At 49.9% G+C, this 24,013-nt stretch overlaps 9 protein-coding genes across 9 annotated transcripts, besides 2 other annotated features; 5 read left to right on the forward strand and 4 right to left on the reverse strand.

Annotated features, from left to right (window-relative positions):
* Positions 1–126: 126 nt before the first annotated feature.
* FPSE_03639 (uncharacterized protein) lies at positions 127–2,517 on the forward strand (the record flags this gene model as incomplete). The annotated part of the gene is made up of 2 exons (XM_009256758.1): positions 127–474; positions 526–2,517. 2 exons carry the CDS (start codon positions 127–129, stop codon positions 2,515–2,517), a joined length of 2,340 nt encoding a protein of 779 aa, XP_009255033.1.
* Positions 2,518–3,664: 1,147 nt separating this feature from the next.
* Positions 3,665–4,561, reverse strand: FPSE_03638 (uncharacterized protein; the record flags this gene model as incomplete). The annotated part of the gene is made up of 1 exon (XM_009256757.1): positions 3,665–4,561. One exon carries the CDS (start codon positions 4,559–4,561, stop codon positions 3,665–3,667), a length of 897 nt encoding a protein of 298 aa, XP_009255032.1.
* A 1,212-nt stretch (positions 4,562–5,773) lies between these two features.
* FPSE_03637 (uncharacterized protein) lies at positions 5,774–5,973 on the forward strand (the record flags this gene model as incomplete). Its single annotated transcript, XM_009256756.1, has 2 exons — positions 5,774–5,787; positions 5,847–5,973. The coding sequence occupies 2 exons, from the start codon at positions 5,774–5,776 to the stop codon at positions 5,971–5,973; spliced, it is 141 nt and encodes a 46-aa protein (XP_009255031.1).
* A 1,169-nt stretch (positions 5,974–7,142) lies between these two features.
* On the reverse strand, positions 7,143–8,097 carry FPSE_03636 (uncharacterized protein; the record flags this gene model as incomplete). The annotated part of the gene is made up of 3 exons (XM_009256755.1): positions 7,143–7,458; positions 7,555–7,722; positions 7,856–8,097. The coding sequence occupies 3 exons, from the start codon at positions 8,095–8,097 to the stop codon at positions 7,143–7,145; spliced, it is 726 nt and encodes a 241-aa protein (XP_009255030.1).
* A 1,511-nt stretch (positions 8,098–9,608) lies between these two features.
* Positions 9,609–12,323, forward strand: FPSE_03635 (uncharacterized protein; the record flags this gene model as incomplete). Its single annotated transcript, XM_009256754.1, has 1 exon — positions 9,609–12,323. One exon carries the CDS (start codon positions 9,609–9,611, stop codon positions 12,321–12,323), a length of 2,715 nt encoding a protein of 904 aa, XP_009255029.1.
* Positions 12,324–13,110: 787 nt separating this feature from the next.
* On the reverse strand, positions 13,111–13,699 carry FPSE_03634 (uncharacterized protein; the record flags this gene model as incomplete). The annotated part of the gene is made up of 2 exons (XM_009256753.1): positions 13,111–13,239; positions 13,550–13,699. 2 exons carry the CDS (start codon positions 13,697–13,699, stop codon positions 13,111–13,113), a joined length of 279 nt encoding a protein of 92 aa, XP_009255028.1.
* A 646-nt stretch (positions 13,700–14,345) lies between these two features.
* Positions 14,346–14,365: a microsatellite.
* Positions 14,366–14,461: 96 nt separating this feature from the next.
* FPSE_03633 (uncharacterized protein) lies at positions 14,462–16,549 on the forward strand (the record flags this gene model as incomplete). The annotated part of the gene is made up of 7 exons (XM_009256752.1): positions 14,462–14,497; positions 14,861–15,155; positions 15,259–15,332; positions 15,437–15,521; positions 15,609–15,815; positions 15,868–16,128; positions 16,191–16,549. The coding sequence occupies 7 exons, from the start codon at positions 14,462–14,464 to the stop codon at positions 16,547–16,549; spliced, it is 1,317 nt and encodes a 438-aa protein (XP_009255027.1).
* A 295-nt stretch (positions 16,550–16,844) lies between these two features.
* Positions 16,845–16,872: a microsatellite.
* A 3,566-nt stretch (positions 16,873–20,438) lies between these two features.
* On the reverse strand, positions 20,439–21,970 carry FPSE_03632 (uncharacterized protein; the record flags this gene model as incomplete). The annotated part of the gene is made up of 3 exons (XM_009256751.1): positions 20,439–21,307; positions 21,367–21,540; positions 21,592–21,970. 3 exons carry the CDS (start codon positions 21,968–21,970, stop codon positions 20,439–20,441), a joined length of 1,422 nt encoding a protein of 473 aa, XP_009255026.1.
* Positions 21,971–23,384: 1,414 nt separating this feature from the next.
* FPSE_03631 (uncharacterized protein) lies at positions 23,385–23,893 on the forward strand (the record flags this gene model as incomplete). Its single annotated transcript, XM_009256750.1, has 3 exons — positions 23,385–23,496; positions 23,550–23,665; positions 23,723–23,893. 3 exons carry the CDS (start codon positions 23,385–23,387, stop codon positions 23,891–23,893), a joined length of 399 nt encoding a protein of 132 aa, XP_009255025.1.
* Positions 23,894–24,013: the final 120 nt, after the last annotated feature.

The following is a 24,013-nucleotide window of genomic DNA, read 5'->3' on the forward strand; positions in this document are numbered from 1 at the left end:
GTGACGAAACTCGTCACTTAAGAAGAGCCCAGCGTGACGCAACCCAAACCTCAAACGAAATACTCCTTCAAGGTTATTTCATACCAACGGAACGACAGTACACGAGACGTTCCAAAGGTTCCAACAATGGCTGCTCCTTCAACATCAGGGACAGTTGTACCCGCTCAGCTCGGCTTTCTTGCCATCTTCAACCCCACCCTGGGCAACACCGACGAGACCATCGAAGACCAAATTGTTTACTATGCCTCTGTGACCACCCAGGCCTCGCAGAACAAGCGTCGGCGTACTCGTGGTCAGCTCACCCAGAATATTTCCCCCGAGGAGCGCAATGAACGTTTGCGACAGATCGGCCTTGCCCAGGGCATGGCCAGCTTCAGTCGCGGTTTTGCGAGCGGTTCATCAGTAGACACTATCGACACTGAAAAGTCAAGAGTTGTGCTCCATGAACTCGAACCTGGATGGTGGATTCTTGCAGTAAGATATGCAAACCCTCTCATCCGACACTCTACTTACCAGAATCTCTAGAGCATCGACTTGACCAAACTGCCACTCCCTCCTCGGCTCGCTACGAAGAAGAGCGCGCCCGCCGAAGAACGATTCGAATACTCTAGCCGCGAGATGAAACCCGCGAGTCTCTTGTTGCGCGATCTCCTGCGGGCCCATAGCATCTTCCTCATGCATCATGACTCGTCGCTGAGCGCCCTCTTTGTTCGCAACAGGCGAACCAAGTTCATCACAATACTTAGCCGCTACTGGGACCTATACCTTTCCACATGGAATGTCATGATGCATGGAAACCCGGCCCGCGATATCTTTGGAGGTGTCCCAATCGCATCCTCTGGTGAACTGGGGGTCGGTGTAGGAGAGGAAGATCGCGGCAGTGGCGAGCGAGCAGTACTCGAAGGACTAGTTGGGAACATAGAAGGGCTCGTTGATCTTGTTGTCTCCAAATTCGGTGACTACAACCCCGAGTCACCTCCTCCCAACGACACTTATGGTGACCCTGAACAGTGGCTCGGAACCGGAAGAGAACCTGGTCCTGACGATGGTGCCATTTTCTTAGGAACGGGTGCTATATCCAGGAAATCACTCAGAGATGTGACACACTGGATGGAGGATCTGTATACTTGGGGAAATCACGCTTACGGAATTATCGAGAGCCCGACATCCGTCCGGCGCGCGAAGAGAAAGAGAGCCGGTGATCGCGCATCACAACAAGTTCCCCAAGAACAAGCACAAGCAGCAACAGCCAATGAACCCGCCAAGACGCCCACAGAACACGCGACCACAGATGATTCTGCTGGCAAAAACCAGCCACAGGAACAAACGCCTGAGGATGGCAGGCTGGATAAAATGGTTAGCTATCTCAAATTGGGATACGGCACTTATTGGTCTTTGCCTGGAGGCGTTGGTGCTAGTGGTGACACTTCTCCCGACCAGCCAGAGACCACCAAGCAGGATGGCAAGCCTGCCCAAGATACCTCCAAAACCACTCGGCCGAACTTGACAGAGCGCACACCCTCATATGAGGCTGCTGGCCATTATCTTATTGGGCTCAAGGGTGAAATAGACCAGGAGTACAGCGGGACTGATAGTGCAAGCTCTGACGATGCTGGTGATGGAGAAAACAATTCCCGGACTGTCTTGCGAACCGTCAATATCGAGCTTGAGAGTGAGGCCTTGGACAGACCAGAGGCCATAACAGTGCGTGACTTTGAACACCCTGCAAGTGCTCTTGTTCAATCTCAGGTGGTTGGGAACATGATACCTGGCTACGATTCACACGACCTCAACAAGGCCATGAAGCTGCGTGTTGTCGTCTATGTCAACCGGCCGTTTATGTTTACCTTTTTGTTCAATTTGCGAACAGACTCGCTGGCCATGGATTCTTTGTATCGCTCCCTGCATCATCAACTGGCTCCTCTCCGCAAACCTCTTCTCCTCTCAACAAGGTATCGTCCCGAGCGACCTGGTCTCGACAATGGCTCTAGCAGCAACAACTTGACCAACAGTATCTATGATCTCGTCTGGGATCCTGTCTCTTTAACCGTTCACACATCTATACCTAACATTCCCGAGTCTTATGATGATTCGGAAACTTGGACCCGTTCTGACGCCCTCAGTACTCATCTTCACCTTGTGAATCTTTATGTCGGTACTCGGTCCCGTTCCACTGCTCTTGAGCGCACTGAAAAGTCCAGTCGTGGATGGTGGATCGTCTGGACACGCTTGCTTGACCGCCTGGAGGATGTTACCACAAATAGCACCCTCTCAACCATCCAAGAAGGCGGTGCTGGTGCAGATACGGAAGACGACGGCGCTCTTGGAGAGGAGGAAAGAAAGTATTCTGGTCCTGACTCGCGCCATCCGGATGTTGCCAAGGAGATATTCCTCATCCGCCGTGCAAGTGACCACGTCGGCTTCCGTACTGATACCACCGAGGGCGCAGGCAAGCTCGCTCAAGGCATCGGTGTTGACACACGCCGCTATGTAGAGGAGTTGCTGAACCTGCTGTAATGGCTTGAGAGTACACACGCTACATGCCGCTAATTTCATGACTTAAGACTAGGAGTTACCAATGGGATCTGTGCTGTTGCTCGTGCTTTGATCGTCCCTTCTGACAGGGGGACATGGGGAAATACGTGAACACTGAAATGCTGCTGTAATACCATTACTCTGTAGATGGACATGCAATACCACCAAGCGCGGGTTTTGCGAGGAGTTGCCGAGTCTGCCAAGGACGCCTATTATTTGTATCCGTATTCATAGTTCGTATTCAAAACGCGGTTGTCGGGCACAGAGTTGTCGACTAACCGTATGTACCTTTTACAATCACTTGCTCCTTTTTTAGGACACATCACGATCCCTCGTCCTACGTTGTATGTATATGTCTTTCACTTATTGATTGGGCTGTCCCCTAAATTGGCGCTTTCAATAGTCCTAGCTGAAAGGGAGTGGCTTTGTTAAACTGCTTCGAAACCCAGCCTCTTACCCCTGGAAACTTGTCCGTGTCGCTAGCTAATCGCCCTGTCCCATGTAATAGAGTCCTTGCTTTATTGACAAAAGATGTCATTTTATTGTCCGAGGGATATTCATTAAGAGCATCCAGGTCTCCGTTTTCGTTGGCTGGCTCGTTAATTGACCCAAGTTTCACCTTCTGGATAAGGCTCATTTAAAGTCGACGCCGCAATGGGGACGTTACATGGGTATAGCAACGACGTGATTCAGCAACCAACAACCAGGATTCTAAATTAAACATTCGCTTCCTTCATTTGTCTCTAAGATTAGACAGCAAGCTCGGACAATGCGACATCACGACATGTGGGGGAGCAATTTAAAACGCCAAGTAATGTATCCAAAAAGTGAAAGGCCCTATTCAAGGGTTTCATCATAGTTTTGTTTGTCTATCCGAACGGCATATCAAAATTTATGTACAATAGAAGTCAACGAATGTCAACCGTGGCTGATTCCGCCTCAAGAAACCAAAAAAACACCCCCATCCAGAATCTCCGGGTCAATGACCCTTTTTTATTGTAGTACACCCCAGCGCCGTCTAGGGGGTGTTAAGAGATTCCCGCTTCATGAAAAGAACAAGTCGTAAGAAAAGGGTATCCTTCGTAGTGTTTTCATGATCCAAGAAATCATGGCATGCTTGTCATAGCGCTTAGTTGAACCACCACTCGACCTCGGTGCGGCCAGAGTCGAGGCTGCCCCAGATCTCCATGTAGACCTTGCGGCTGACATCGATATCGTTCATGGCACATCCCATGCACTTGTCAGCGACGATAGCCTGAGCAGTCTTGCCGTTGGCCTTGATGGTGATGGTCTTGCCGCACATGGGGTTGTCGTTGGAGGAGGGGCCCATCAGAAGGTGAGAGAGAGCGACAATGTTGATAGAGTCGTCCTTGCCAGAGTCGTCCTCACCGCAAGCACCTTGGCCAATGTCGTAGTAAGTGAACTCTCCAGACTTGGAAGAAGAGCCGCCGCCAGATGCGGGCTTAGCAACCTTCTCCTGCTGGATGGGGGCCTTGACGACGGGGGACTCGACCTCAGGCTCGGCCTCAACGGTGGGTTCAGGCTCGGGCTCCTTCTTAGGGGCCTTGACAACGGGAGCCTTGATGATGGGCTTGGGAGCAGGAGCCTGGGTGGTCTCAACGGGAGCAGGGGCCTCAGAGGTAGGCTCAGGAGCAACCTCAGCCTCGGTAGTGGGCTCAGGGGGAGGAGGAGGGGGAGTGTAGACGCTGGTAACCATGGTGGTGGTAGGAGCGGGAGGAGGAGCAGGCTTCTTCTCCTTCTTGGGAGCAGCAGTGGTGGGCTCAGCCTCGGGGGTCTCCTCTACAGCGGGAGCAGAGGTGGCGGCCTCAGGACGGACCCAGACGGTGGTGGTGGCATCGACCATCTTGGTAACGTACTCGACCTCAGTAACCCACTCAACCTCAGTGACGACATCACGCTTGTCGTTCTGGTGGTGACGGCGGTGGTGGACTCCGTGAGGGCTGCCGTGGGGCTGGGCAACGGCCGCAGCGGCGAGGAAAGCAGAAGCAAGAGTGAAAGACTTCATTTTGTTTATTGGTTTTGTTTCGAGTTCTGTTTGTCAACCAAGGAGTGGTTGTAACTGTGGTACGTCTGTTGTGTAGACGATTGGGTATCTCAACGCGATTGGTTAAGGAAGGCTAGGAGAGATTCTTTTCCACAGGAATGAATCTGCTCAAAAAGATAGCTGAATAAATTGACTTTGTACGTCTTGTGAGGGAGTGTGTGCGTTGAGAGAGAGAGTCCGGCTCAGTGCTCAGTGGGAAGGAATGATGTTTGAACTCGACGAGATCTTGTGTGAAGGAAACGAAACAAGGGGAGGAATTGGGCCTTCTTTTAATACCTGCTACGCCTCGCCGTAAAAGGCAGGGCCGGATTTTCATGCTAGTTCTTAGAAGACTTGGCTTTAGACTAGCAGCCTGTACCTTGCACTTAGCCAGGTACCCAGACTAGAGGTGTGCCAGCCTTTACCAACGATGCATGCATCCGCAAGCAACCAACCACGAGTGAGTCCAGGGTACCTCAATATCAGCAACACCAGTCCAGACGGCGTCGTACCGGATTCATCCCCGGTAAGGTACCATAGCAGCAGCTGAGAAAGGTCCGCTTTTGGGGGGCCCTGGCCACGCGTGGTTTTTTTTTTCTTCCTCTTCCAAAGTGCCAAAGAGAAACCCACAGCCCACACACTCTGGAGGATTGCCCACCTAGCCACCCACTCAATTCCAAGCCAGCAGGCTAGTCGACCATCCTCACAGTGCCCCTTGTCTTTCAATTTTCTCGTGCCTGGTCTTGTTCCGAAGTGGTGGGCGGATGCGAAACGGGCCACCAGCACGGACGTGGCAACCTGCCAGCACTCAGACTCTGCCATTAGGATCTGCCGGAGCCAGCCATAAAACACTTCCCTGAACCATGCAAGCAGACTGACTGCCCTAACAGCTACGTAAGAAAAAGCCATACGCTACACGGTAAAACAGAGGGAGGCCTGCGGAGAGGGCAAGGGGTAGGAACAATTGAGCTTTGTTGCTCATCAGGGGTGCTGTGGCACCTTCAAGGGGCATTTTATCGTATAGAGGTGATGACTTTATTGCCAGCCTGCCGACAAGCCAGCCAGCCAGCTTCTGCCGTCCAAGCCTATTTCCAGTCTGCTACTGCATTGCATCTGTGAACATGCTGAATGGATGACGACTCAGTCGAGCATATAAAACTGAGCCGCGCGTCAACTCGGTACAGTGCAGCGAACATGGTGCTGGTATGGTATGCAGACTTCTAGAGTCATGTTGTCGAAACATCAAGTGCCAACTTTGTTTTCGTAGCCCTCACAACCTCTGCGGACTTGGTGGTTCGACTCAAGGCATGTTTGCTCACAGGGCTGTCGCGATTGGTCAACCTGCAAGGGGCCGTACTGTTCGTCAGCTTCCGAGTGAGATCTTGTCAGGCTAACGAGAGGCAACCAATGGCAGTGTTGATGTACCTGGGGCATGGCGGGAGTCCTGCAGAGCGTGAAAACAAGGAGTCAGCATCTCAGTAGTTAACAGTGACACTTATTCCTGAGAGGGGGAAAGAATCGATGTCTGAGTTGTCACTTCGGTTGGCGCCCTGTGTCTGACCGAAACGCAGAGGCTTAATAAAAGAGGCTTTAGAACACTCATTAACAACCAGACGAGTCAACGTGCATCAAGGAGGTGTGGAGGCAGCTATACGCCAAGTTGAAACGAGACCCGTTTCTTCCCAGGTTCAGGACAACGGTAAGCTTGAGTGCCACTTCATCCACTAATAAACCACTCAACGGTTCATGGCTTGCAGCAGCGGAAGCAGTAAGGAAGAGTACATACTTGGTAGCAGTAAAAAGAAACACCAAAAACCCATGGTGTGAGGGAAAAACTCTTCTTTGTCGCCTTCTCTCGTTGGTCCTTCGGCATAATGTTTGGCGCCAATGCATGCGTGACGTGAACACTTCGCGACTCAGGCATCAACTTCTTTCTTCTCTTTGCTTCGTTGTCTCCAAAAACATGTTATCATTGCTAGTGTGATGTGATGCAAAGTATTGCAGTGTGCTTGAAAATTTCCCGCCTTCATAAATCCCTAGCCCGTCTTTACAAGCGCTCTGTTCGCTCCCTCTGTCGCCTGTCGGGCCTTGTTCGCATTTGCTTCTTGACAAAGCAAAACCGTCGGTCAAGCCGACCACAGTGTGTTTTGTCTAACAAAGACCATAGGTTAGGTAGAGACGCAGGTCCCGCAAAGAATAAGCAGACCGAGTGGGCACTCTGCATCTCTTACAGTCTTTCACAGTTCTCAACCTCTCGACCTCGGTGAAATAATAGTCAACTTATGGGGAACCCATGTAGCTTTCCCACATGTCACCCCCAACTCAAATATAAGCAACATATGCCTGTGAAAGGCAGATGGCTTGAGACATCGAGGAACCCCAGCACCGCTTCGTCGTAGTCATCTTGTAGCATTGTCTTCTCATTTCAAGGGAACCAATCGGGTTTGCATATTAGGGCTCAACATGTGCGGACAGTTTCTAAGTGCATGCCAACAAAGCATCATGCTGTCAGAACAAAGCACTCTTTGACACACCATCATCATTCAACAGATTGAGGTTCACTTTAGCTCTTGGCAGCTTTGGTTTGACTTGGGCGGCTGGTAAATGAGAAAAGGAAAAGACCCTGGCGCTGAAAGACAGGTCGGTCCTCATCGAAGATCTCTTCTACTTTGAAGGCTTTCTTCGCCATCTTGACAAAGTTCATATCAGCTCGTCTCCTCTTCTTGAAACAGAAATACACAACTGCGTTGGGGTTAAGTTCGAGTAAAGCCTTGAGTGTAGACATCAAGAGCGGAAATGCTGGTTCGAAGTAGACGCATTCGCCAGCCAGGATCACATCTGGTTTTTGCTCCAGTACAGCTGCTGGCAAATCCTCTCCCCTACACAGTCAGGCGCATTGTCAGCAAGTCGATCCTCCATTCCCTGTTTCCATCGAATAGGAAGGCATGCATAACAACATATTGGGTAATACGCACCAGTTGAGCACCATGGCTTTCGCCTTGTCTTGTAAGTTGTTTAGCTCGATGTTATGCTGCATCAGCTCGAACATTTCCAGCTGGTCTGTCACCAACAGCGGATTTCGAAGCGAGCATTCCAAGGCGATGGCAAGCCCTATGAGACCGCCTCCAGCTCCGAGTTCCAATCTGTGACCAACGAGTCAGCAAGTTCGCTCTGTCATTGGTGATACTCATGCGCTTTCTGTGCAAGCATAAACAAAGGCTCTTTGATACAAGTCACGTGCATGCAGCATGTTGGGGGAGTAAAGTTAAAACTCACATTTGAGCATCAACCAGTCGGTCTTTGTGGTAGCGCAGCATATGCTTGCCGAGAAGCATTCCTGCTGGCCACGTCTGGCCACCACAACCAGACCGGACATCTTCGTGCACCTTGAGCGGTTTGGAAAGAACGCCGTCGAAATCAACATCCGCAACACCACTGGCCTTGAAGGATGGTAATGGAGCGATATCCTCACTGATGGTGACGGGGTCCATCAAGGGAGACGATGGTGGACTACTCATGATGGAGGTCTTTTGTTGCCTCCTGCTTGTGTTCTTGGGCGATGGACAGGGAGAAATTTGACGGTATACAGTATTTGGTGCTATCACGACTCGCACTTCCTCACAAGCTACCTAAGTAAGGGAGGGGTGGTTCTTGAGGGATGCAGTGGAGCGCGAGAAGTGCCGCCCTGAAAATGAGTTGAGGTGATTGAAGTCGGGTGGAAGTGAAAATGGAAGGAGCAACGAGTAACGTCCTATGGATGGCTTCGCTCCTGCCCTCTGCCCTTATTGAAAACACTTGCCTGCTTAACCTTACCTTCCTTCTTTTTGCCCACTTGCGCCTGCCTTACCTGCTAACCTAGATTGAGACAGGCTTCCATTAACTTTCTATCATCCTCTTTTTATTCACCATCTTCCACCTATTGTATCACTTTCTATTTGGCCACTCCTCTTTTGCTCCTCTTCCACTTGGGCTGATTACTCGTGCGTTTGTGTTTTTCACTTGCATGCGGGTGCGATCCAGACTCAAATGGACCCGACCCTTTTTAAAAAAAATTTACCGCCGTCGATCAAAGTGCGCCTTATCCTCCGTTTCGAAGAGTCATTGTGACATTCGGGCGATTGGCCCGTTAAACTATGTGGGACTTAGAGTGACAACTAAGTCGGACAGAATACTGAGCAGTCGTACACCATATCTCGATAAGGGCTCCTCCACACAGTAGATCCCTATCCTGCCCTTGCGCGAATAGGACCGACCTGCTATTGGCTCACATATACTCTTCACTCAAGTGAGTGCGCTGGGCAGAAGAGTATTGAGTAGTTCTCGACTATCTCAAGCCCATAGACAAATCATTAGAGATCAACGCCCTTGTTGGATTTCATCGCATTCAAGGGACCATGGACGACTTTATAGACAATATATGTGCTTACAGCAACACCACCATTACCAATTATTGGTTCTCCCTCTCCGACTATTAGACCTGGGTGGGCATTTCGATATATCATCCCTCAAGATGACCCTGTTGAATGAATTATGATAGGTTGGGTGGTCTCAAATGTTTCACCCACACCTCTATGTGCAGGCCTTGCATAGGAATGCGTTCACGGCTTTACCAGCCTGGGACAGGAACACTGCTACTATTCTTATGACGCTCGCCACATGTCGATGTCTCTTCTTCACGAATAGCTTCAAGCTGAGACATCTTGCCTCTTCTTGCAATGGATAATCAGGAATAGTTCCCTTGATTGACTAACACCACCAATTTTCTCCCGTGGCCCAGAATGGCCCGTGAGAAAGCCATACAGGAATGAAGGGTACAGTATTCCTTGAATTCAAGTCTTCATTCTACCAGCCATCAAAATGCCACTACCAATATGCCTTCGCACGACTGATCAATATCCCGGCCTTCCTAATACCTTCTCTTCTTCTCTCATCCTTTCGCCCATATCCAGCACGTCTCGTTTCTCATGTATGGCGTTTCATACTGACCGTATTCATGATCTGGCACTAAAAGGTGCATTGTCATGTCACGATGGTTTTTACAATTGCTATACTTCTTTTTAGCATTGTTCGTTTTACAAACTCTCAGCCGACAATTAACTACCCAATCAATTCCCAGTTACCTCCAGTAGCTCGAGTGGGCGAGCCTTTCTCTTACATTTTCTCCAAATATACGTTTCGCTCAGACTCCAATATCTCATACTCACTCGGTAATGCGCCAGAATGGCTCTCTATTGACAGTGAGCGTCGTCGACTTTACGGTATACCAACCAACGACACCATCCCGAGCGGTGATGTGGTGGGCCAAACAATTGAAGTAATTGCCAAAGATGATTCCGGTTCGGCGACTCTCAGTTCAACTCTAGTCATCTCGAGAAACAAAAGCCCGTCCATCAGAATACCATTATTAGAACAGATCGAGGGCTTTGGCGATTACTCACCCCCATCATCACTGACATCGTATCCTTCCACCGACATCAGCTTCACTTTTGACTCTGAAACGTTTGACCATCAGCCCAATATGATCAACTACTATGCAACGTCGGGTGATGGCAGTCCCCTGCCGGCCTGGATGAGGTTTGATGCCAATTCCTTAACATTCAGCGGACAAACTCCTTCTCTCGAGTCACTTATACAGCCTCCTCAAACTTTTGACTTCGAACTTGTTGCATCGGATATTGTGGGATTCTCGGCGGTGTCAGTTGCATTCTCCGTTGTTGTGGGCAGGCATAGACTCAGCTCGGACAACCCGATCATCTCTATGAACACCACACGAGGAAGGAAGCTTGTATATCGTGGACTGGCGGACAATATAAAACTCGACAGCAAATCAGTTGATACAGAAGATATTGAGATCTCAACAGACGGTTTGCCTAAATGGTTGTCTCTGGATGAGAATACATGGGAAATCGAGGGCACACCGGGAAAAAGCGACCATTCAACCAACTTCACCATTACATTGCGTGATCCATACCAAGACACACTCAACATTTACGCCACTGTCAATATTTCCACTGCCCTGTTTCGCTCAACTTTCGACAGTATCGAGATTGAGGCTGGGCAAGATGTCAATATCGACCTAGAGCCTTATTTTTGGGACCCAGAAGATATCGATCTTGGCATTTCGATTACACCGAACACAGACTGGCTGAGGCTCGACGGGTTTAATATCACTGGCAAAGCCCCTGTGTCTGCGTCACAAGATTTCAGAATCTCCGTAACAGCCTCGTCGAAGACCTCTGATGATTCAGAGGCGGAAATTCTGGAAGTGAACGTTCTGCAATTTGAACCTACATCCTCATCAACAACTGGATCGCGTACTTCTTCGACATCCTCGAGCACGTCTACATCCGTTGCTCCCACTGATACTTCTTCCAGCCCTGGTGTACAGCTGGCTGATTCTGATGGAGGGTTGACAACGGGCACTCTCCTCCTCGCAATTCTTCTCCCTCTCTTGGTTGTGGTATTTCTCTCCATGCTTCTCATCTGCTGCCTTCTCCGTCGCCGCCGAAAACAACAGACGTATATTTCTTCTAAATTCCGCAACAAAATCTCAGGGCCCGTCCTTGAAAGCCTTCGCGTGAATGGGGGCGCAGCTGCTATGCAGGAAATCAACAAGGTTTCGACTATAGCAGGTGCAGGGCAGCAACCACGCCGGCCATTGCGCACTCAAAATTCCGAGGTAGACTCAGAAACTCTGGTCATGACATCTCCAACACTGGGGTTCATGGTAACGCCTCAGGTTCCTCCAATGTTCGTTGCAGAAGACTCGAATACCAGTTTCTCCCGGTCCAACAGCACGTCAAATAGTGAGGATGGTAGACGGTCGTGGGTAACAGTCGAAGGACCCGCAATGGCAGCAGGACGGCAAAGCCGTGCATCATTCAGGAGTCAACGGACAAACTCGGGTTTATCAGACTCAACTCATCAGTTAATACCGCCACCGGTGCTTTTATCCGACGCAAGACCAAGGTCATTCAGGAGAGATGTCGATCCAACAGTCCCGTCTCTCAATGGCTATCCAAGCATCCATTCGCAGAGAGCAGTCTTTCAGCAGGGTTCCGAATACTACACAAGTGCCAATGACAGCTCTTTGGCATTTGCATCGTCCCATCAATCGAGCCCGAGGCTTTTGACTGGTGGGTTCTCGGCACATGCACCAGGTGCACGATTCAATGCTTCAACCGCCGATGGTGAAGGCCCATCAATGGAGGCCGCTCAAAGTATGCCGGTGCTAAGAAGACCCGAATTAGTGCGTCTATCAAGCCAACAGCTTCTTGGTGAAAGTAGTCGACCAAGCAGCAGAGCGTGGTACGACTTGGATATTCCAAGAGGCCTTTTTGCGGACCCCTCGTTTGGATCAAGGGAGAATTGGCGAGTGTATGATGCACAAGGCGACACGACAAACATGTCATATCATCAGCTTGTGGATGAATCCCCATTTCATCCGCTTCGACCAAGCACAGCAATGAGCTCAACCCGCGATGGTGTACAGCCCGGACAGCGGGCAGGCTCGGAACTGATATCTCCAAGCCAACGGGGTGATGGGCCAAATAGCATCAGAGATTCGTTGGCATCGCTACGGCAAGGCTTGGGTCATTCTATGAGCAAGATGTCTCGTTTGAGCGTCGACCCGCTTGTTGTGCCAGGCAGCCGGGATACCAGACCAGTTCGAAGCTCATCGACGCATTGGAAGCGAGAAGATTCAGGGAGGAAGTCAGATGGAGGGAGCTACGCCTTTCTCTGAGCGAGTGGATTAGGTCGTTATTTTGGGAATGAATGAAAAGCACCAGATACCCAGCGCTTAGTGCTTTTATATCGATAGATAATGTGGGAGGCGTTTTCTTAGAGAATCATATTATGGAGGAGGTTAATGTTGTGACAGTCCATTTACAACAGAGTGCCAGTCAGTTACTTGGCTGTATTAACATTACTTTTGGTTACATTTGGGAAACACGAGAACTATACCCCTAGGCGGAGAATTGTTTTAAATATGTACCCTTCTAATCATCTCGGTTTTCATTGATAGAAGTTGAGTTTGGCAATCAGTTGGATGTCAGATGTCCATATAATCAAATTAGGCACACCATCTCGCTACGTCATGACATCCAGGTTCGATGTTAACGAGATGCTATAAATTCTGTGTTACTACAAAATGACAAGAGGATGCAGACTTGTATAACATGACACGAACTAGAATAAACGAGTTGCAATATGTTGGTGTTGTAAGGAAACGAATTGGCTCTACTGTAGTCTATAGGGTAGACATTGTCCAAGTGGAACTGTTTCAATGCTGGGAGTGTCTGGTTGTTTACTATATTTGTTAACTTTGTATGGGTCGCCTGAAGACTCATCTGTCTTGCTGGCTTTGTCTGGGATTACATCTAAACTACATAGATACAGTTAGATCCTGCGTGTATAGTTATCCAAAGCAGGACATGCAAGCATCGTGGGCCTCGGGTCAATGGATGCTAGGTACATATTATCCAACAGCCACAACCGCAGCCACAGTTTTGTTTCTGTTTTTGTTTTATCTAAAGCACGCACGGATGGGGGATGGACTTCTTGGAGACGGACCGGACCGTCATTGCAATGGCACTCACGCGGCCTGACCTGACCGGGACCTCAGGCTTTTGTGTAGTATCGGGCAAACCACTCAACCCCTAGGGCAAGCAGGCAGGCAGTGTGGCACAGTAACAATATCAAACCTAACCCAACGGCACGCGGCTAGAGGTGGCAAGAAGTGATAAGTTATTTTTTTCTCGCGTGACGATGAAAAAAAAAAAAAAAAGCAGTCAGAGTGGTCGCTTTTTTTAGGCGCCAGCTACTGAGTTTTTTCTCTTTGAGTTGTGGGTAAAACTGAACAGATACAGCTCAATTTACCTTCAGTGTCACTACAGCAATGGTTCAGTGCCGTCATAGCCTCTGACGTGAGGTCATGGACGGTATCACCCCAAATTGAACAGTACCTACGTCGTTGCCAGTGGCATTCTCATTCCTATGGTTACAGGGGTCAGACATCAGAAGGATGATGTACGAGAAATGGTGCCTATATTTGCCCCTGCCTTGGATCAGAACGCTACTAGGACCAAAGTAGCCGGCGCTCTCTGATAAACAAGACATGATGTTCAAAACACCATGATTAGCACGTACCAATTAATTGCTATCATCCGAGTTTCAACAGGTTCAGTGATAGTTTAGTAGAGATTGATTAGTTATTGAGTCTTGTCAGAAAATCGAGGTTTATGCTTTTAGTCCGTGATTGGATAAGATACACTGAACTGCCCCGCATTTTATGTAGCTACCTCCAGTACTCAAAGGCTTCATTGTTAGGTTGGTAACTGCCTGGAGCCGTTGCAAGGTCGAGCACAAACACCACTAAAGCGTAGCAGGCTTACAGCTAGCTATAGCACTAGCACCCCGCCGTAAGCAGCTGGGGACTGCCTAACAAACCTCGGGGCAGCTCCCACCACCACATCTAGACTCTCGCACGCCGAAATCTCCCACTTCTGCTCTCCATCAACAGGCAAGCAACGTGAATCCACTTCGACCACGCTCCCCCTGGTGCCGAGATCGTTCCGACTCATATTTCTGTCTACCTGAACTCTACTCTGCTCTGCTTGTTATTGTATTCCATTTACACCTACTCATCTTCAATATTTGAAACTTGTCACTCAAAAATCCTCTGTCGAGATCTTATCTCGTCATCTCCCCCCTCCTCTCCAGCTATCGACCCTCTTCCCCCCACTAACCCCTCGTCGGTCGATCTCTCTCCTCTCCTCTCCTCTCTCTCATCCGCCTGAACGCTCGCTCGCTCTCGTCTTGTCTCGTCCCAGCAACACTAGGCTTTCTCTCGATCGAACCGGCCACAACAAATTTACAACCATGGGTCAGACACTGTCAGAGCCCGTCGTCGAGAAGGTGCGTTTTTGTGCCTCAATTTTTTCCGCGCTTCATCCCCGTGTCTTCTTACTCTGCTCTTGGCCTTCGAAATTGGTACTCCGACCTGGCGCGAGAGGGGCATTGTTTGCTCAGTCATGAGCCCCTCACGCGGCGCTGGATCTCGTTCCGGATCTACGCAATCTCGTTCTCTAAGCCCACCAGCCGCGCTCCTGTCGCCAGCCTGTCGGGCGCAGGAATCGATTACCAGATGCCTCAGTTCCGCTTCATTTTTCGTTTTTCTAACTGCCATTTTGCCGCGCCACTATTTCTATCCCGTTCTCCGATATTTCCGCATGGCATGTCGTAAGATCTTGTTATGCTAACGATTCTTTCTTTTCCTAGACTTCGGAGAAGGGTGAGGATGAGCGCCTCATCTACGGTGTATCGGCTATGCAGGGCTGGCGTATCAGCATGGAGGATGCCCACACTACAGTTCTCGACCTCGACACGGCCAAAACCCACGACAGCAAGCTGTCTTTCTTTGGTGTCTTTGACGGCCACGGTGGTGACAAGGTGGCGTTGTTTACTGGACAAAACATTCACAACATCATCTTCAAGCAGGACACTTTTAAGTCGGGTGACTATGCTCAGGGTTTGAAGGACGGCTTCCTTGCGACAGACCGCGCTATTCTCAACGGTATGCGCCAACCTCCGCCCCTACTCAGTGCTCGATTTTGATCAATTTGACTCCGTGTCACTGGAGCCACAAACGCTAACGAGTTATGCTTCACTGACGTCAGACCCCAAGTACGAAGAAGAAGTTTCTGGCTGCACAGCCTGTGTCAGCTTGATTGCTGGCAACAAACTCTATGTTGTCAGTTCGCCCATCGACTCATTTTGCCCATGTTGGCACCGCCCCCAATCTAATTGATGGAGGGGTATGCGATATTTCGACATGAAGCTGACTCAAGGACACAGGCCAACGCTGGTGATTCGAGAGGTGTACTTGGTATCAAGGGCCGTGCCAAGCCTTTGTCACAGGACCACAAGCCCCAACTCGAGAGTCAGTTATATCATTCACGAAAGCCGGCGCTCCGGCGCTCCGGCGCTCCGGCGCGAACCGAACGACATTACTGACATCTCACACCAGACGAGAAGAACCGAATCACAGCCGCCGGTGGTTTCGTCGACTTTGGCCGAGTGAACGGCAACCTTGCTCTCTCACGTGCTATTGGTGACTTTGAATTCAAGAAGAGCGCTGAACTATCTCCTGAGAACCAGATTGTCACTGCCTACCCCGATGTAGAGCAACATGATCTCACAGACGAGGACGAGTTCCTTGTCCTTGCTTGCGACGGTAAGAAAAATCAACCCGCGTGGTAAAAGAATAACGATACTCACTAGCGTAGGTATCTGGGATTGCCAATCCTCCCAAGCCGTGGTTGAGTTCGTTCGACGAGGCATCGCTGCCAAGCAGGAACTCGAAAAGATTTGCGAGAACATGATGGACAACTGCCTGGCCTCCAACTCTGAGACCGGCGGTGTCGGTTGCGACAACATGACCATGTGCATCATTGGCTTCCTCAACGGAAAGTCCAAGGATGAGTGGTACGAGGAGATTGCCCGCCGAGTCGCTAACGGCGATGGCCCATGTGCTCCCCCTGAGTACGGTACGAACGATCCCAATACAAATTGAAAAGTTGAGGCAAAGACTGACATGATCCCTCGACAGCCGAATTCCGAGGACCTGGTGTCCACCACAATTTCGAGGATAGCGACAGTGGTTATGAGATGGATCCTGAAAACAAGGGACGAAGTTTTGGAGTTGGTGGGTACCGAGGCCGGATCATTTTCCTCGGCGATGGCACTGAGGTTCTTACGGATTCAGATGATACAGAGATGTTTGACAACGCCGACGAAGACAAAGACCTCGCCAGCCAGGTCTCCAAGAACCCGACGTCCGCCGAGAAGGACACCGCTCCTGTAGCCGCCCCCGGTGCGGCCGAGAACGCTTCCGCCGACACGAAACCCGCCGATTCCGCCAAGACCGAAGTGAAGAAGGAGTCTTCCCCCGAGGTGAAGAAGGAATAGGTGGCTATCTGGGTATAAGGGGCTAGGATCCGAATTCAGCCCAGGCGTCTGTCACTCCTGCACCTCCGATCATGCTTCTCGGACCTCAATATAGGGAAGTTCAAGAGCAAGAACAGGGTGTCAATTGTGCGGGATGAAGGGTGTTGTTGGTATTCTCATGTCAGGTCTTGCATCTTAACTTGTCGGTGTATTGGTGTCAGATCTGGATCGTGCGTTCTTCGTCGACCTGACCAGGCGCATAACAAGAATTGTGAAAGTTGGGGAGGATGCCATGGCAGAGCGGGAGGTGGGATACAAGCAAGCAAGAAAGAAAGAAAGAAAGAGGAGCGAGAGAAGCCCTTTTTGATGTTTTACGCATGGGATTCCCATTTTTCTTCATGTCGTCCACCTGCTTATGAGATCATCTTTCCCATTCTGATACTCCGTTGGAACGCCAGCTTTCCTTTGTCCACAGCACAAGGAAAATATGATCGAGTGCGGTTGGATCGTCTTAGAGGGTGTTATAAGGCAGTGTAGCATGCATATACAGGAGACTAACTGACGGTTCATTTATTCTTTGCTTAAATGATCCGGGGGATTTGTGTGAGTCAGGCGAGTTGTTCTGACGTGGTACTCGCGGCAGGTCTTTTCCTCTCTCCAACAAGACCCTCACGTAAACAGCATGTGAGTTAGGACACATGTCGATATAACTAGGTGAGCCATGCTCCAGGTTTCACTCTTCTCAGCTGAATGGAATAGTTTGTTTTTATTTTGTTAAGTGCCCATGCGCCATGGCCTCCTCTATAATGCTTGTTTGCTATTGTACATGATATGCCCGCTGCTGTGTGTTTTGATGACGCCAATGTGACGAGATATATCCTAGAAATAGAAGTGATATACAGATAGTTGATACAGGCATTGTATGTATGCGAGAGTGGGATGTCCATCCTTGTACTCTGCAATAAAGGTAGATAGTTGGTGAAAATTATATCTTGTTCCTCTCTCCATCTTCCATGACTTTCGAATCGAGCTCTTCCAAATTCATCTTGGGGGAAGAGTCTGTGTCTTGAACACCTGAAAGGCCTTCTTGTACATCGCCTCCACGCTCATGGTCCGCTTCTTGGTCTTCCGGTAGTGTTTCAAGATCAGGCCAACTGTCGGGCTCGTCTGAGTCATTGTTTTGATTGACTTCGTCTGGCTCTGCACCGGACGCCCTCCAGTTCTCAACCATGCGCTCAGGGTCAAAACGACCCTTGAGACGCACATTGATATTACCTGGTTGTCCATCCACCCTGCGAAGCTTGACAATGAGGTCCTGCACTTGGATTGACTGGCCGCTGGCGATCTGGGTATGCATAGGCTGATCGTTGGAGCGATAGGCGAGTTCGAGGGAACGCACGAGAGGTTTGGCTGGCACGTAGCCTGCCCATTTGTCTAAAATGACACGCTCGATGCGGGACATGATGGACCGCAAATTGGAAATCTTCCTGTAATGAAGCTCAGGGATAGCTTGCCTGGGAAAGATGCCCGGCTGGTGCTGAACCTTTTTCCAAAATTGATCGGGGTGTGTGCGAAGCAGTATTTTACTAAGCATCTGCCGCGAGGCCTTCTTGAGCTTGCGGTGGAGAACTCCATAGAAGTAGACGGTTCCGAGGGCATGTGGTGAGCGCGTCTGGATAGAGAGAGACATGAGACCAGCGTAGGTTTCCTGATCAGGCTCGCAGCCCGCCTCCTTGAATAGACTTAGCGCCCAGAAAGCAGTATCCCAATCTCGGGTCAGAGCAGCATGTCTGATAAAGATATTGATAGTTTTCAGCTCAAGTCGTTGGCCTGAGTTGATGTGCGTATCTATCAGAGTCTTGCAATCTTTAATTCGAGGATCTTCTGGACGGTGAAAGCGGAGAAACTCCGTGATGATGCCGTTGAGGCCATCGATGGCCAACCAACCCTTGAGATAACGCTCGTTCTGCTCGGCCAAAAAGGTCTCTAAAGGAGTCCCGGCCTTCAGGGCAGCGTATGCGTCCATAGGAGCCATGACATCAGCAATACCACGACGGGTAGCCACATGATTGAACATTCCTAGCTGGTACATGGCAACAATGACCTGTCTCCGTTCATCCTCCCCCTTGACAAGTTGAAGGAAGAGTAACCATGTCCGGATGTTGGGGTGATGGTATCGAGCCTCCATTCTTCGAAGGAAACCGTAGAAGAAGCCAATGTCACGCTTGTGAACGTAGCCTTCGAGCATGATGTTGTAGATATCGGTGTCCATGGGCGTACCCCATTCCTCACCCAACTGCACAAGGTGACTAGCCGAGGCACGATGACCGCCTCTGAAGGCCATCATGGATATAGCCATCTTCAGGACAGGGGCTGTGATGAACGGTCTGGCTGTGGGGTCTTGAAAAGCATCGACAATGAGTTTGATCCTGATACCATCGGTGTCAATGAATCTTCCATTTGTCCGCCGCTCGCCGTAAAACGGAATTGCCAGATGAGAAGGTATTTTCCCGTAGCACAACGTGGCGATGTATTGCTCGAAATTGTCGCTTGTCCATTCCGCAGGCCGTGGAATCTTTTCATATGGCATCGTAATAAAGTGCTGCTGATACTCCTTGTGCACCCAAATTTCATCGGAGTGATCTTCAGGGAGTGAGGCGCCTCCGTTTGGTGCATTCTCAATAGTTGGCCACAACTGCCTCGTCCTGTAATCTGATGTCGCAACTTCTCCCAATTCGTAGATTTCGGCTTCTTTACAGTACCGAACAATTTCGTCAGCCACTTTGACCAGGATCTTGCTCTGCCCACGCAGCACAATCGCAGAAGGATTCCTATCCACTGCTGCTCGTAGCTTTCGAAGAACGCCTGTCGCAGAGTCGACATATTCCAGATTCTGGTTGTTGACCTCGATGTCCCACGATTTCGGCAGGACGATTCTCACGGCCGACATGTTAGTCCTCTCATCCCATCGAGGGGTTATACGCTTCATGAGGTTGAAGCACTCTGTCCAGTCCCGGATCTTCTTGTTGAAGTGACTCCAAACAATACTAAGACCGGCTTGGCGTCGTTTGTCTCGCAAATGCTCCTCCAAACTCGCCTTTGTCGCCAATTCGTTCGGGTACTGAAGTGGTTTTGCGATGAGAGGTTTGAAGGCTTTCATGGCATCCTTGTCTTCTGCCAGCTTTGGCGCATCGATTTTAAAGGCATCTTTAAAGACTCGGTTTCGGGAATCGGGAGGATTGTCGAGGCTGGCGATGACTTGCTCGGGCTGCTTCTTTCTCACTTCTATGCTCATATGAGGTCGATTGGATACCGGGACAAGAGCTGTCTCCAAGGGCTCAGTCAAGCTTGTGCCTCCCGTTTGCGCTATAGTCGATTCAAATCGAATTGCTGTATGTGAATTTGGGACCCGGCAGGGCATTAGGGCCCTGGAAATCAGGAAAGGTCCTGTAGAGGCCGAGCATCGCGACCGAGCCCTCCATACTGATTTGATCCCCAGGGACATTGATCATAAGTCACGCATCGTCGAAAGGCGATATGAGGTTAACAAGGCCCGCAGTACGTCGTTTGTGCTGGGTCCTTGGGATCAAACATTTAATTCCCAAGGTGGCATGGCGGAAAAAAGATTGGCGCGGGCGGGTGTTATCGCGATAAAGAGACCCGCGATGTCGGACTAGGGTCACGTGTGTCCCCAAAGACTGTCAAGCAGCATTTCTCAAGAGTCGTATATGTATATTATCGACGTACAGTACCTACTATAAGTATCAATAAACCGCTTGTGATTATCGACAGAATTGCCTGACAAGCCCATGCCAAATAACTCCTTGTCTTTCGCTTCCGACGCCTATATTTCCTCCCATGATTTTATATCGCCCATTAACACAAACCCAATCTTGGCAAAACTCCTTGTTTACGTATCTGCCGGTTTCTTACCGGCGACCGTAGCCTTGTCTCGCAATGGGTGGGCGCCGCCACTCTGGTCCACGCCCTCCCAACTTTCATCCCATCCCTTGTCCCCCTTGACAGCCTCTTTTGCCTCGCCGTTCTCAGTCATTTGTTTGACATCGCTCCAGTAGGCTAACTTCCTGACTTCTTCATCGGCGTGGTGTATGGCATCTTTCAGCGCTTGGTTCCGTTCTCGAAGTTCAGTAGTGTTGGTCTTCTTTACTTGCGCCGTGGTTTCGTCATGGATCTCCATCAATCTGCTGAGCAATATCCGGCGTGATTGCTGGAAGACGAAGAGAGACATTATCTCATGCATTTCGTGCTGGAGATTCTGGAGGTCCTCGGCATGTTCCATATAGCTGTCAACAGCATCAAGCTTCTCGCGGTCTATCCTTGCTTGTCGGAGGGCGTGTATAAGGTCTTCCACATTATCGATCTCGGGAGGTTTCTCATCTCCGTCGCCGGTGGTCATTTGGCTCATACTAGACTGGCTGAGTCGGCTGCTAGTCACACTCGCATGTGATAACCGCGATTTGTGTGACGCAGACTGAATCGTAAAGTAGCCAGTGTTGAGCATGTGTGGATCAGCCGAAACGTCCTCGTCTCTCTTTCGTATCCTCTTTCGGGTCCAGGCACGTCTCCTAACGAATGAGTTCCACCACTTTCCGCTATGCCACGAGAATTTTTTTGAGAAGTAAAATGAGTATTCCCAGCCGTGTTCATCAACACCATTCTGGTGGTTGATGCGCCACTCTGGCCACGCCCATTCCCAGGTAGGGTCTGGCACTTGCGCATTGTGTATATTGCTTGGTGATGCTTTGTGATAACCATTGGCTAAGGACAAGAAGGTTAGCTATTAGCTCATATGATGGGTTGTGGGTTGGACAGCTTACTCCAGGCAGGAGGATCAAGGCCACCCAAAGCTTGTGAAGAGAACAAAGGAACGCCGCAAAGAAAGCCTCCTCGTTCGTTCTCGTACAGGATATCGATAGCAGTCTCGCGCTTGACACGAGGTTTTCTCGGTTTCACCTGAGGATGGTCTCCGTGGAAAGCATCAGGTGTAGGCTCTATTACTATGTCAGAGGAGCTTGTAATATGGTGGGTCGGTTCCTACTGACCTTGAATCTCAATTGATGGTCTCGCTTGTGGCGGTAAACCTTGTTCTCCCTTGGCCTGGTTTGATGATGGATGGATCTCGTTGCCGTCCTCGGTGTGTGAGTCGTCATGCCCGTTGGCTGGAGCATCGTCGGGCTTCTTATTTGAGTTGTCCTGATGCTCTCCGTTTTGCCCATTGTGGTTTTGCGTTTGGCTCTCTTCCCCTTCTTCTTCTACGCCCAGCAATCTTGAGGTTGTTGAGTATCTCGTTATATCATTGGGCTCCGGTGTAACTGACCCTGTTGGAGTCGCAGCGGCATCGTGATCGACCAGGGCAATCTCATGGTCGTAATCGGTAGGTTTGAGTACCGCGGGACGGCGCGAGCTCTTGACTCTCAGCATTGTAACTGTGTATGGCTTTTAATGGCCGAGGGCTGATTGCCCTGTAACGGAGGAACGTTCTCTTTATGTAGGTGGTCAATGATGGCGCGAAAAACACGATACGTATGATGTTTGAAACAAGGGAGGGCGAGCAGGAGACTCGCTATAGAGACAAGACACGACACTACAACATCAACAATGTCACCTCGACCACAGGTAGGACGTTAAATCAATGGATAGGGGATTGAAAAAGAGAAGGGTCAAAAAGTAGACCAGGAGTGAGCGATGTTTTGGACGGCTGGCGTCGTGAACTTGAACTTGGGGTAGGCGCTACTGTTAGGGGCTCCAGCTTGATTTTGGGCGATGCCTATTGTGGCGGGGCGTTCAGCTGAAGCAGGCTTATTCCGCAACAAATATTGACGTTTTGTTGATGTTGATCACAATGATATGGTATTTTACATTGGAGGCCGCTTGGTAATTTGATTGTGCTATGGTAATGAGTAGTAAATATCGATGTCGAGATTAAGGGTGAACGGCTGCTAGTGAAGGTCTCTTCTAGTTCGCGCTCAATTGAAAGAAAAGTTTCATGATCTTCATGGATAAAAGTAAAGGTGACAAGCTTGAACCATGGAGGCCGAGTTCAATGATGTAATGCCGCTTTACAGCGGGTACTGGCGTTCTCCAAGTGGGGGCGTTCCCTGGAGCAAATCGTGAGCTGCAGCGTCTCCCTGCAGCGCGGCTCATTCAGTGTTAGTCGAGCGAGGTACATTAGTGCTAGTACACTTGATTGACGATGAATCTAGATCCAGTTCTTTTTACAACAATTTGAACCACATTACGACATTGAGAGAATCTGAGATTTTGTCTGAGGACTGTACTAGGGTTCGGTCACTCACTGGGATTATCCATTTCTCAGACCATTGTACCAAGTGATCGCCATACTATATCTTACCTCGAGGTTGGCCATAGCACATAGGATCATGATAACAAACCTGCACATAACATGAATAGCAACCATTCGTCAATCCAAGTTCCATCTCATAGATTTTTCTAGATTGTGGTAGTAGTCTACCTACAGCAGCAAGTACCAAAATGTATCCGCATTCAGTGCCATCATGATCCCAAGCTGCTGGTCTCCCCGCCTTGTTACGTCATGTACTTGCAACCAACCTTTTGTCGTTCGCATGAGCACATGGAATTTTGACGAGGGAAGAGGGGCATGACGGGATGACAACCGGGATAAAACAAGGCCAATTATGCTTTGAGGAAGGAAAGCTCCTATGAGGTAGCTCCGAGGCCAGAAACAGCTTGTCATAATAAATACCCCCAACCATCATCTCTTCAACTGTCACCTCATACTCACCTCTTTATCACACCTTCCTCTACCAAACCAAACAAAACAACCCTCCTACACAAAAATAACAACACAATCAAAATGTCCAAGTCTCGCATGCCTCTTATCCTTGGCGGTGGTGCCGCTGCTGGCATCGGCTACTACCTTTACGCCGCTGGAGGCAACCCCCGAGCTGCTGAGAAGAAGTTTGAGAGTAAGCGCAAACAGCCATGCAATGCCTTATTACTTTGCTGACACTTTCATTAGGTGACGCCCACAGTGCTGCTGCCGATGTCAAGAGCCACCTCCCTGGACGCACCGCCAACGTCGAGGGCGAGCTGAGGGGAGCTGGTGCCGCCACTGGTCAAAAGATTGACCAAATTGTAAGTCACCCTACCAAGCTTGATTTGTTCCAATCCAGTCGCTAACCCGTATCATAGACCGCCGTGGCCGATCGCCAGGCTGGTGTCCTCAAGAGCAACGTCGAGTCTGTTGCCAAGGACGCAAAGGCCGAGGCCATGAGAGTCGTCGACAAGTTTGACAACCGCGTCGAGGCCGAAGCTGCCAAGGCCAAGGGCGGCGTCTCAAGCTGGTTCGGTGGCGGCAAATAAACGATTTGTCGACAAAGAAACAGCATGAAAGCAAAGCAACTGTATTATTTATCTAATCAAGGTCGGAGCCTACGGTTACGTTTTGGGTTTGAGCGGGCGAATAGTAATGCATGGCTCAGC

This window comes from Fusarium pseudograminearum, chromosome 1, assembly GCF_000303195.2.
Source record: "Fusarium pseudograminearum CS3096 chromosome 1, whole genome shotgun sequence".
Lineage (NCBI taxonomy): Eukaryota > Fungi > Ascomycota > Sordariomycetes > Hypocreales > Nectriaceae > Fusarium > Fusarium pseudograminearum.